The sequence below is a fragment of the Etheostoma spectabile genome, chromosome 3, assembly GCF_008692095.1.
Source record: "Etheostoma spectabile isolate EspeVRDwgs_2016 chromosome 3, UIUC_Espe_1.0, whole genome shotgun sequence".
Classification (NCBI taxonomy): domain Eukaryota; kingdom Metazoa; phylum Chordata; class Actinopteri; order Perciformes; family Percidae; genus Etheostoma; species Etheostoma spectabile.
In genome coordinates, this window is record NC_045735.1 from 2644703 (window position 1) to 2658214 (window position 13512).

The window sequence follows — 13512 nt, forward strand, 5'->3', positions numbered from 1 at the left end:
CAGGGACACCCAGCGAGCACAGCACACGTCCGAAAAGTTATTCGCTGGTCCCGACTTGACCAAATTTCCCTGATTAACCAGGAAGGTTCCAGACCTGACCTGAAGGGGCTTTTAGTGCACAAGCTGTTTGACGTGAGACAATAATTTCTCAGCTGACACTTGACCCTTGACAGCCTGGTGTGGAAGGTGTAGTAGCTGTTAACCCTTGTGTGGTGTTCATATTTTCGTTACACAGCCAATGTTCCCGGGTCTGGTGGACCCACGTCATTATTAGGCTCTTAAATCAATACAGGCATTACAATTCATGTAAAAATACTCAACAGATGTTTACTTTAGCTCAATTACCAATGATATATACATCATTTATGGTTCATACTTGCCATTTACCTCTGTGAGATCACATTTATGATCATATGATCATTTTTGTTTTTTGTGCAGAAAGACAATACAGTTCAATAGCACCTACAAGTAAATACACTTGGGTCCGGTAGACCCGAACACTTCATATTTAATAGTTATGTGAAGGGGCGGTGTACCGTGTGCAGTCATTGAAAATAAGTTCTTTTTTTAATGTTCATTACAGAAAATGAGCCAAGGCCAATGAGTTTGAGTTGGCAGAAATAATAAATATATTATATTATATTTTTATATATATATATAATATATATATATTATATATATATTATTATATACATATTTCTTCTTTTATTTTTAGCAAACACTGAAAACGGGTCCCACAGACCCGAACAACACAACACATAAGCTGTATTGTCAGTTTGAGTGTTTATCAGTTTTTGTACAGAGCAACAAAGAGTAAATTGTTTTACTGTGTTATTGTTCACTGCATATATTTTTAATTTTTTGAGAATACTGCAGTTTATGATTTTTTTTTCTTCTTTTTTTTTCTTTTAGCGTTTTCTTCAAGTTGTCTCCAATGTCCAAAGTACAGTCGTTGTACTGTAAATATACTGTATATTAATTCAAATTGAAACTTTTTAGTTTCTGCTGTCCAACGGTTGCTATTATCAATAACTCTAAAAGGATGCATGTGATGAACCGAGGTTACTTCTAGGGTGAGCCAGAATGCTCCCAGTATTGTTTTTGACTGGATATTTAGTTTTTATTCTACTACTACTGCCATTAATTCTCATCACTAACAAAACATTTTACTAACAATACAACAATACGTTCCATGAAAAAGGGAGGGAGAAATTCAAAGTAGCATCTTGTAAACCCCAAAGCCTACTTGGCCTTTGCCACCCCCATGGAGATCTCACCCCATTTGTCCATCACTCTCTTATTGGTATCCATCCATTTACCCAGCTGGAGGCCTAGGGTGGGGGGGCTCAGCAGGTTCAATGGGGCTCAGCAGGCTCGATAGGCTCAGCGGAGGCAAGACGGTACAGACGGTCCACCCCCCTCTGCAACTCTTTGACAAGTGGCAGTTTACCAGGGGCCTCCGTTACACCAACCAGCATGTTCATTTCTCAACTTGCACTCCAGGAGTAAGACATTCCAGGGCAAATTGTTGCTCCCTGTCTCCCAGAGGAACATTTTTCTACACATCCATGTACCAAGACTAATTGAAGACTGCGCTATCGTTGGGAGGGCCCAGGCGGATGCAGCGAAAGCGATAAAATAAAGAAGTGCTGCAGAGTACTTTGGTTGGCTGGAGATTCTGTTTTTCATGACTGGGGGAGGTTGGCTGGCGGGGACAGAGTTCAGTCTCATCGGACCTTTATTGCTGTAGGGAAAAGGCTTATTTACTGTAAACTGTTTACGGAGCTCTGTCACTATCTCTGGACATGCAGAATAAACACAGGAACACACTCCCACTCCTAATGTCTTGTAAACATTAGAAACATGCACAGACTGACAGACAGAAATACACCCTGAAAAAGACACTACACTGTGAATGACTCTGACACACACACACACACACACACATCCACACACCCACGCACAACCACAAGCACACACGCTCACTGGGTACTTGTTAACATAATCACACACACACACACACACATTTTCCCACACACACATTCAAAAGACAATGCACGGCCAAAAATACACACTCGCACTAAAAAAAGAAGTTGCATGCAAACACACATCTTCTTGTCTTCACAATGCCTGAGTGCTGTTAGTTTTAATGGTGTCCCCAGTTGTTATACAAATTGGATAAACTCTCCATACCTAGACTTTCTCTATCTCAACAGAACTGTTTCCCATCGTTTTTCTGTTTTGTATTTACATGGTTGGATTCAGACCTACATGTTTCTGCGCATGTACCCGATCCCTTTAAAGTTAAGGGAGAAGAAAAACATGACAGATGTCTGAGGGTAAAAAAAAGCAAAGTATGTGGACATGCTGCATCTGCCAAATATATGGTATCACACTTTACAGAGCAGCTTGAGCAGATGAATCATCAAACCATCCCGCAGGTTCTCAAATCCATCTTAGCGCACAGACATTCTGTTTCCTGCCTCATATGTGTTGTGCACTTAAACAGACACGTCAAAAAGTATGTAATTTGAAACGTGTGTTTGCTCAAGTTGTGCTAGTTTAATAATGTTTTTTCCGTCTATATCTGTATCCCCCCCCCACCACCCCACCCCCCCCACCCCTCCACCCCTCACCCTTCCCTCTCATGAAGACCCTACCTCTTGGGGCGGGATGTTTTGCCATTAAAACTCCATGGTGAGTTTTCCTCTCCCCCCTGCAGCATGCAACTGAATACTCCGCCACAGCCCCCACACCTCCTTTACCTCTCATTTGTCTGGTATATTTTCAACACATTCAACAAGTCTGCACAGTCATTGCTCAAGGGGGGGGGGAATCCCAAAGAGGAGTGTTTTTTTTCTCATCTTTTTTTTTTGTTTTACCTTTTTTTTTTTTGAGCTTTTGTAGTAGGATGATTCAGCGTTTTGTCTTAAAGTACTCGTATTATGCTTTTTGGCTTTTCCCCTTTCCTTTGTTGTGTTATTTATCTTGTTTATGTTTAGAAAGTGAAAAGCCCAAAATCTACCCCAGAGGGACCTACCATCTTCCAGAGAAAACACTGCTCACAAACTGCCCCAAACAGCTTTATTGTAGTCCAGCCTTTACTTCGGTGACAAACATGCGTCACATTGTAACACACGTTATAATGCTCGCCTAGCTTGCTAGCAGGGCACTCCCTCATACCTCATAATAAAATTAGCATAATATGAGCACTTAAAAGCAACTACACTAGTGAACAAACGTCTTTTAAATGAAAGGATGGAAAACAAAAAAATACTATATGGCAATGCCGTAGCCCTTCTTGTTTTGTTGCCCGGTGGTTCCTTTGAAACCGCCCACTAGAGCCATCCTCTAGATAATGACATCTCTGTCTTCTTATCTTTTGCTTTCTCTCTCTTTAGACCTTCCATGATGTTTTTCTAAGAAAAACGGCTTTGTGTAAAACTTGTTATTCAATTTTTCTTTTAGCACGATTGTGTTATAAAAAAAAAAAAAAAGGTCTGCTGGACGTGTGTTTGCACTCAGTAATTATGCTTTGTCATATTCTGGCAAAAATGTGAACAGTGTTTTGTGTAGATATAGAAATGGGACTGATGTACTTTGCATAGGACTAAAGTTGTGTTTTCTGTTCAGTTAGTAAGAACTAATTAATTGAATGTACAGTTTGACTAATCATTCACTTTGTGGAATGTGAAAGATGTCTCTTAAAGTTGTTAACTCACAGAGAATTATCACCCGGGCGTTTTATCATCTTTTGACTCATTGTTTTCATTATTCGGCCTCTTTATGTATGTAAAATACTTTCTACTTTAGAGTTCATCAACAGGGCCTTATTTATAAAACCATGCGTAGAATCCACAGTAAATGTTTGCGTATGCCCAACTGAGATGTATGCCAAAAATATCTATTCTGATTTATAAAATCTTATGTATGCCTGCCAGTGTGCAATTTTACTTCATAAATCCAAAATCAACTTGTGTGATTTTTACACGTGTACACATTCACAGAAGACTGTGTTTCCAGTGCCCTTTGTGCGCTGACAGCATTTGTGTTCACTGCAGTGATTTTACACACAAAAACTCAGAAGTAGAAAAAGTACTAAAATATTGTTCTCAAGTAAAGGTACCGATACTTTGATGAAATATTACTCAAGTACAAGAGAACTTACCTATCTGAAAAATTACTAATGTAAAAGTAATAAGTTCATTTAAAATCTATTGTAAAAACCTGTAAAATGGGGCGGGCGGATGTAGTGAAAATAGGACTAGGGGTCATAAATCCAAAACTATTTTGTAATAATAATTAATCTAACTAATAAGAGAAAAATCTATACAAATGTATAAACAGATATACAAATGTATACACATGCCATAACCACATAACACGTCACTCATGACAAGTAAGACCCTGTAGAAGGTACTGTAGAATGTACAGTTTTAATTCAGACCATCTCATAAAACTTTTTTAAACAATCATCTGAAAGTGAAAGTGCCATAGATTGTCGGTTTTGAGGGCCATCCTTTTCTTCACAAACATAAACAACAGTTAATAAGCACATCAAGGCCAAATCAAGTGTTTGACTCCATAAATGACCAAAATAATATCTCTCCCATTTAGTTTTCGTTAGTCCAAGTTCTTTTTTTTTTTAACTCAGTAACGGGTGGGATTTGTAATGTAGCGAAATACAATACTTCACTCAAAACATAATCAAGTACATTTTAAATGACCAATTTTAAAAAGTATTTGAAAAATACAGTAACGGGAGTAAATGTATTTCGTTACTTTCCCCCTCTGCAAAAACTATATGAAAACTAAAATCCTAATTGTTTGCCCAGCATTTCAACAGCTGCAGTGCGCTCAACAACTGACCATGAGTGTCAGCAGCATCCAGTCCGGCCCTCTCCTCTGCACTCCGGGGGGGGGGGGTAATGTGATTGGGAGATAGCGCTGCACACCGGGTGGCCACGGAAGTTCAGTAGGGCTTTTTCCCTCTCAAGCCGAAGAACTTGTTGTTTAGCCTGAAAGTGGTGGACCTTGACAATCACTGGGCACGGAGGAGGTCCTAGTTTGGGCTCGGGAGCTGGGGAACAGTGGGCTGTGTCCCGCAGCGGGGAGCCTTTAGTGTCCTCAATGCCAACAAAACAGTTTGGGCGTCTGCTTCTAGACTCCAAGTCCTCAAGAGTCGAGAAGCATAGTCCCCTACCCAGACTTGCATTACCCATGCTGTAAAAGGATTTAAAGTCGGATTACACAAAGAATAACCCTTAAATAATAATAATTGTCCTTTAATTGTCAAGGAAAAAAACATTAACTGGTCTTACTTCGAAACAGCAAACACAGCTTCAAAATTGACTAAAAATGACATTGGCGAGACAGATCACTTGCTACTGATTTGTCATGGTAAAATGACTACCCCTCCCAGCCAGGAAACACTGTCAGACTGAATCATGAATGAAAGAAAATAAAAAAGACAATTGCATCTAATTTTAAGGCTAATAATCTGAAAATGACTTACTTTCACCTTTGAAGTTTTGAGTTGAACCTAATTTTTGAATGCCCTTCACTGAAATTCAAATGTTAGAGGGCACAGTATCTTCCTATTCAAGGAACCCTTTCTTGCGGGGGGCTAAAGCCAAGTCTCTTTTCAACGCTGTCTTGTGAAATCAGATGCTTGCAAGCTTTTAAAAGAAGCCCCATTATGACATAGTCACTTATGGAGAGATGATTGAGTGGCTCAGTGAAGTGAACTTTTCCCTTCCCGGCTCCCTGCTCTCCAGCTCCTCCCTGTTGACTCCATTCACTTAAGAAAATGAATAGCATGTGGTGCCTTCCCCAAGTCTAGGGTTTCGTCTTTTGTTGTGGGCAGTCACTCATACTTTTTAATTGAAGCTTTTTTCTTGCTGTCTTCATCCACCTCCCGCTTAATCTAGGCCCTTAGTGAATTCAGAGCATATACTTTTCAAAGGTACACATCATTAGCATCGGAATCTTGACCCTCACAGTAACCGACTTCCTCAAATTTGAGCTAGTTAGACCTATATTGTTTCTCTAATAGTGTATGTCTTGAGACGTGAGCTATGACAGTCCATTCGCCAAGATCTGCTTACCCAGATGTTAGCCCTCATTCAATTTCTTTTTCCAGAATACCATGAACTGTATCATGCCTTCTCGTATTTCCATTTCATGTTCTCAGCATATATTTTTAACGACTATATTTTGTTGTGTGAGACTTCAACTTTCTGACTAAATACATGGGCATACGACAATATATTTAATATCATTTGCACAATCTGACTCCAAAGACTTATATCTAGTGTGGTACAGGTGAAGTATCAGGAATAGGAACAGCAAAAAGTCCTAGTTTCCACGGTGATGGCCACTCTCCAATGTTCACTGAGTTTCCCCAGTGGTTGTCATTAGTGCTGTGTATTTGACACAGCCCCAAGGCTGCCTCTTTTCCAATGGCTGTTGTAAAATAATAAATGTGACGTTGAAGGATGTGTCCTCTACATGACTGCTCTCTCTCTCTTCCTCTCTTCTGTCTTTCTCTCCTTTCTTGGTTTCAGTCTTAATGCTGGCTCCATTTCTGATTTGAATTAACCATATGGCCCACAATCAGTGCAACAACAGCCATACAGCTCTTTTTCACTGGATGACTTGGATAGCTCAAGTAGGCTCTATCATATTTGTTTACTGCAGGGCCCCTGAAAATAAATGGAAGCTGCTTCTGGACTTCCATACCCCCTCAGAGGCGCCTCGCATTAGCCCCGAGCATAGTAATGCAAAGGGACTTTGATGGTTGCTGTCGCAGATTAAATTATGTCCTTGAGGAAAAGCTATTAGCTCAGTCAAGAGTCCTCGTTTGTTAAATTAAAAGTAGAAATGACATGAGTAGTCTTCAATGAATTAACATTGCAAGAAAATGGATTCCACTCCCTGCTAAAGGGCAATGGTAAAAGAAAAACATCTTGTAGAGGAAGGGAAAAAAATAGATTTGCCATTTGTTTATTGATGTTTTAGTATGTTTCATAGTTTATTGATGTCAGGTTACGTTTTTTGTAACTTGGTGCCATTGGCCAAATTACTCCCTTACCACTGGTTCATTCCAAAAACTGGTTTCTGTCCTCCATATGGAGATCAGAATTAAGCCCTTTTCTGCTGGAGCGGTGCCTCTCTGTCATAAGGGCAGAAACCTCAACACTATTTAGCCACTTCAAGTGAGATCAAGAAGGAAAGGATGATTTAAAACACAGATGAATAAACTTTAGTGGTCACTGCACCCAGAGGAGACAAGAACCGATCTGTGATCTTTGGTCTTGTTGGCAGGCTCGGCGCTGGCTGAGGCCTCTTCAAAGAGGCCCAAATCTAGCTCATAAGCTTTGAGACCACAGTGGGGAGCCAATGTTGTAGCTTGCTACATATAGGTGTGTGAGGTCAGTATAAGTGGTTGCAACCCTAATGGCTCCAAATAATAATAAGGACTGTGCCACCTAAGTCCTTTCTTGCTGATTTGTCATTCTTCCGTCAAGAAAACCATTTCAGATTTATTATTTAACTTTCATTTACGTCCAAAGGAAACATGAAGACTATGAGGAGGGTAAAGTATCTTCTAGTACAGTGCATGTTACTCTGCGGTATATTCGTCAGCCCCAAGCTCTCACCCTTGAAAACCAACATGAGCTTGCTCTGTAATAGGATTTGTGTCGCCTGGGATATTGAAACCAGTGAACCACAGAGCCTTTGAGGGTTTAACATATTTTCCAGCTATGGGAGAGATGGAACGGCATTTTCTTTCGGCAATTAAACACCTCTCCAAAACAGAACTTCAACATTGCAGGACCACACAGTCAAAGTCAGGAATAGGCTACCGTTCCTTTTCTTGAGCAATGAACAGAAGCCATATGGTGTCTTGTGAATAACAGAGCCCATGTTTCCCATACTTGCATTTGTAAAACCAGTTGAACTTTAATGGATCACAGTTCTTGAAAGTTTATACATATCTTTTAGGTTTATGTCTATTTTCATCTTTCCGAATGCATTTTCCTATTAATTTGCCTAACTCTAGTCCGGGATTGTTGAGATTAAAAGGCAAAAAAGGGGGACATGCTTAGGGGAAAACTGCAGCAATGGAAACACTCCCTCATAGCTAGTCAACTGGACCTGTTTGTTAAATGAATAGGCCTGAGGAAGAGAAGACAAGGGCACTCTGGAGTTAGCCAACGCAATATCCTGAGTGTGACTTTATCTCACTCTCCATCTGCCTTTCACAGACTAGGCTTACTCTGAATATTTGGTTATTCAGCCTTCTCCCCTTGACCCAGCACTAATAAATACAAGCTACGAAACTTTTATTGAGGCCTTTCTTATGACTACCTTCACCACTTCCTATTTCCTGATCCCTCTTGCACACGGTGTTGGCCAAACAAAGACATCAACTTCTCATTGCATCCAGAGAGTAATTGATGAGGTGTTGGCAGTCTGAAGGTAGGTAACAGAAAAAGATTTTTTACCAGCCACAGCTTTCAGCGCCTAGTACTGTGAAAGTTAGTTGAACTACTGGTCACACCATCTGCCCCTACAAGCATTTTTGATGAATTGCAGACTTTACTACATTGTATTACAGTGTTTACTTAGTTTTACACTCTGCTTACTCTGAGGCAGACGTATCAATAAGGTATGAAGTTTTTGTTGCAATTGGCACACCTTTCACAATGAAGGGTTATTCGGTCATTGTAAGAGCATTCATCTCCTAACATACAATGAGATACATAACTACAGGTATAGGTATATACGTGTATTTGTTTTTAAAAGAAAACATGTCTTTTAAAAGATCTACATACCTACACTTTACAGAATTAACAAAGAAAATAATGTCATATATTGTAAAACTTAATTTAAATGTCCTAGACCTAAGGTGCGGCGCTACAACACTTAAGGTCCTATCTTGCACCCGTCGCGGCACAAAGCCCGATGCAAGTGTCGTTGCTATTTTAAGACCGTCCACCGGCCACGTCGTTTAAATAGCAAACGCACCTGCGCCCATCTTTGCGCCCATGGGCCATCGTGCCGGTCTTACAGGGAGGTGTGTTCAGGTGAATTCTTGGCGTATTGCTACCTTAAGGTAGCGGAAAGTGATTGCGCCATTGACCAACAAAAACCTGGTCTAAAGTCTATAACGCAGCATTTCATTATATTAACAGTGCATTAGTAAAATGGGCTTAGATTTAAATTAGGGCCCGGAGACGGTGCACTGATGCCGTAGAATGTCAGGGAAAACCTGCATCAGTTTCTTTTTCTTTTTTAGTGAGTGTAGACAGAGGTGAAGTGTGGTTTCCAAAGGTCAGCGTTAAGCATCCCTCTGGGATTGTGTGACACCATCGCAAGTCTTCAAGCGCTTAGCCCACCTCATGCCTGATCTGCTGTGACCGCGTTTTACTGTCCAGGCTGGTTATAAGGCCGGACAATAATACCAGACCTTGCTACTGTTCTCTGATCATTACCATATGGGGAGCGCTATTTCAGCTGAAAACCTTTTCTGTGTCCATTTTCTCTTAAACAGTCCTGACATGCTGAATAATCCAATGACTCCCAATAAATTCTCTCCTTTGGCCAGCACAAAGGGATGCAGCCATAAGGCAGCTTGGACACTGTTGTTGTGAGGTGCATGTTCTATTGAATGATAAATATGGTATGTATTTATTTAAAATATTCTTTAGCCCTTGTGCATCCAGTGTGACTTACATGTTTATTAGTCCCTCAAGCAGCAACCTCTGGTGCTGAAAAAAAACAACCAAAAATGCATTTCCTTTTCAGACTGGAAGATGATCAAGAATTGTGGCTGAATTGTGTGTTGGGGATAATTGAGCAGGTGGACATTTTTTAAGGCATATGCAGTTTTTGACTTGGTTATTTTCTGAATATTTCATACATCATTTGTGTCAGAGAAATAATATTTTTCTCATTTTCTGCTACTTAGTTGGATGTTTTTATTCATTTTCAATTTCCCTTGCTGAGCTCCTTGCATGCAAAGCACTTTTTTTTTAAATTTTGTGATCTGCGATGTCGCTGTGGAATTTTTATTTACTTGCCTCCAAGGTGTTACATGTCTTGTGTTACAGTATATTGTTAAAAATCATCACTTCTTCTCAGATTCTGGTTGTTATCATTCATGGAACAAACACATTTAAATCTAGGTCTCAAAGGTGCTATATATTTTAGGTAATTTACATTTTGTGCTACCAAGTCAGTTTGTAAGGGGAAATTATTGTGTGTGTGCCGCTCTTCAACAACAGGGTTTAATGGGAAATGTGGTCCTAATTTTGACAAAACTGTAATTTGGTATAAATTTAGGACTCAACCATCATATGGAGCACCTTTGAGACCAGACTCTGCAGTACAATTTTTACTTTTTCTCAACGTTGTACTCTTTTCCCTCCTGAAGCAAAGCTAAGCCACCCCCTCAGATCTCCCCAAGCAAGTCCAGTGGAGGAGAGTTCTGTGTGGCCGCCATCTTTGCCTCGTCTCGCTCCTGGTTCATCACCAACCCCAACATGAAAAGAGAGAAAGGTTAGTCCAAAAGTCTAAACATGTCTTCTCAAAAGTATATAAATACCAAATGGAGCAGTATTTTTCACTGAATTATTTGTAATCCCCTTCATAGATCAGTCCAGGCAGTTGGTTGTTGACTCGCTGTACATCATCAGTTGCTATGGTAACTTGGTGGAGCATGTCCTGGAGCCTCGGCCAATTAGCATTACTCAAAAGATTAGCGATGACACACCTTTGGAGCTCAGCACCTGTCCGAGGGCCTGCTGGACTCTAGCCAGGTACTGTAACACTGTGTTGACCATTTTATTCTAGACAATGTTGCCTCTGATACACTCAGTTTCATAATTGATTTGTCCTTTGGAGCAGGACTCCACAATGGAATGAGCTGCAGCCACCTTTCAATTCCAACCACCCCTTGGTATTGGCCTCAGACCTGGTGCAATACTATCAGTATCTTTTGTCTGGTAAGTGCTTACCAAAACTTTATTTTTGTAAGAAAGTTTACACAAACAAGCATATTCACATTACCAAGCTGTGTTTAAATAGAATGCAGAGTAACATTTCATGGAAGTATGAATGTATTTTAAGTCAATGAAAGTAATAGAGTCCTATACAAATCAATGCAGACTTGCTTTAGGCAGGTCTAATTAAATAGATTTTGTTTCAGGTGTAAGCTCATTGGGATCCGTCTGCGGGGGCTCTACACAGAGCTTTCGCCGTAACCTACGTACGTTTCCTGGTGTTTACTTGTGCGCTGGTGTGTGTGTCGAGCCAACGTGTGTGTGTGTGTGTGTGTGTGTGTGTGTGTGTGTGTGTGTGTGTGGGGTGTGTGTGGTAGTGGGAGAAGTGAGAGAGTGGCGGCGATTGGCTTCAGAGCGAGTATCAACTCTAGAGTCATAGTGAGAGAAACAAAATGTCTCCCCACTTCTTGATTTCATGTTGTTTATGGAGAAGAAGAACCACAAAATGAGTCGGGGGGGGGGGAATGCAACGCTACCAAGCAACGGCCGAGAGACGTGCATCGCCGTGACGTGTAGTTACCTATTTTTCAAGAGGTGCACGTCAGGCTATGGTGTAGGGTCCGGCGTAGACACAGAGGGGTCTGCAGCAGTACGCCATCAATTCGATGCAGAAGCATTAAACGGCCTTCATGATAGTACTAAAAGCATACATTTTTAGGACACGGCTCTCTCTATCTCATCAGTTCTGAATGTATTTTGATTAGTCCTTTGTCTTGGTATCTTTAGATAAATCAACCATTTCAGCTTAATATTTCTTACTTTTAGATTTTTCTCAGCTTTTTCATTGAATGCTAAATAAAAATGCTAGGCTCAGGAGTTTACTTTTTTCCTTTCATCCTAATACACCATTATCAATTTAACTATTAAAGAAAAGTAAAGTATTATTAGCAACAAATATTGATTTGCTACAAAAAGGGAGTTTAAATACTAATATCATTGACGTCCTTGGTGAATTTGCCTGTACTGCATGTACTATTGTGTTTATTACATGTATGCATCAACATATAGGAAAAATATAGGTCTCTATGTTTTGGTTGCACAGGCTAGCACAGCCATATATTTTTGTTCTGTATGTACTGTATGCATCATTAGTCAAGGGGGTGACCCCTATTCCCTGCTGATTTCCCATGTTGACTGTGTTGAAAGCCGGTCCTCAGCCTCTTATTGGTGCCACATGCTGAGAAGAGACCTCTCCAGTCAGCAGCCATGACATTTCCTTTCTCAAAGACTTCAGTGAAAGATACTTCCACCATCTTTACTATTTAATATCTTCTGAGCGCTGTCAGAAGTAATCCCAAATTTTCGGTTTAGCGCTGCACCTTGAATCCATCCATTGCCGGCCACACTACATGCTGTCTTCAGGACATGCTAGCACTATGCTATAAGATGCCGCACTCAGACCAATTAGCTGACACCCTAAACTCTCTAATTCAATAACAAGTACAGAGCAGTGAGCACTTTAGGTTGCCCTCTAAAAAGGCCAATTCGCAAAAGCACAGGGTGCACAAGCCATACGGATGGCCACACACGGAATCAATCCACCCCCTGGAATATGCTGGAGTTTTGAGCTCACTCCTTAATTATAAACACACAAATTCTGTAATTAGCTCTTCCAGCTGCCCCAGGGCAAGCGGTAGCTGTGTTTACCCTAATCTCTCTACTCGTCTCCATTGACTTCTGCAGTGCTCCAGGTCTAACTGGTAGGATATTTTCTCAAATTAGTGCTAATGGTCTCTCCTAGTGTCAGAGCGATGAGGACACGTTGGAGTGACGTGCATGCGCATCAGCTTATTCCACCATTCTCTCTGCCAGCATGGGCAGCATAACTGGCTGCATAATGAGAGAGATTCATTGCATTAACATTTACATCCAATTAACAATAGCCAGATAACACCGCCTTGTCTCTCTATTCCCCAAACCAACCAAGTGTGAACCAATGCAAGGTCACGACGCTATAAACATAATTGTTCAGCCCTCTACCCACTTTGTGTGCTCATGCCATTTTCCCCCCGGGTCAGCGTCCTAGACACCACCAACACCGACTGAGTTGCTCTTGGAGTGTAACCTTCCATTTATGCGCTTTGCACCCGGGCACAAACTCGACATTCTTTCTCAGCATGCGTCCCCTTGCTAGCCCTCTCTTCTGCCGTTTCCTCCAGGGCTTGGCAGCACAACGGAGAAGCAATCCAGGAGAAAGAGTCAATTTATCCTTAGGATGAATTACAGCACAGCCATACACCCCTTGTCCAGTTGCCTCTTGCTGAGCACAAAGATCATGCTGCTGCGGAAGAAACTAAAGAGACACACAATTCTTACTTGCAGAACAAATTGTGCTATCTAGGTCTCATTTACATTGCTGATACAGCCATCACAAGAGAAAACAAGTAGCAAGAGAGGAGATGAGAAGAGAAAGTTTTGATATTTGACAAGTACAGTTTCAGAA

General features: G+C 40.9%; 1 protein-coding gene across 2 annotated transcripts in view; it reads left to right on the forward strand.

The window, feature by feature from the left end:
• The window catches only part of bcas3 (BCAS3 microtubule associated cell migration factor), a 312552-nt gene that overhangs the window by 89010 nt on the left and 210030 nt on the right, over positions 1 to 13512 (forward strand). For both annotated transcript variants that reach the window (XM_032508209.1, XM_032508217.1), the window contains exons 17-19: positions 10442 to 10566; positions 10661 to 10826; positions 10915 to 11012. In XM_032508209.1, coding sequence (XP_032364100.1) covers positions 10442 to 10566; positions 10661 to 10826; positions 10915 to 11012 — 389 coding nt within the window. The remainder of the gene's footprint in view (positions 1 to 10441; positions 10567 to 10660; positions 10827 to 10914; positions 11013 to 13512) is intronic.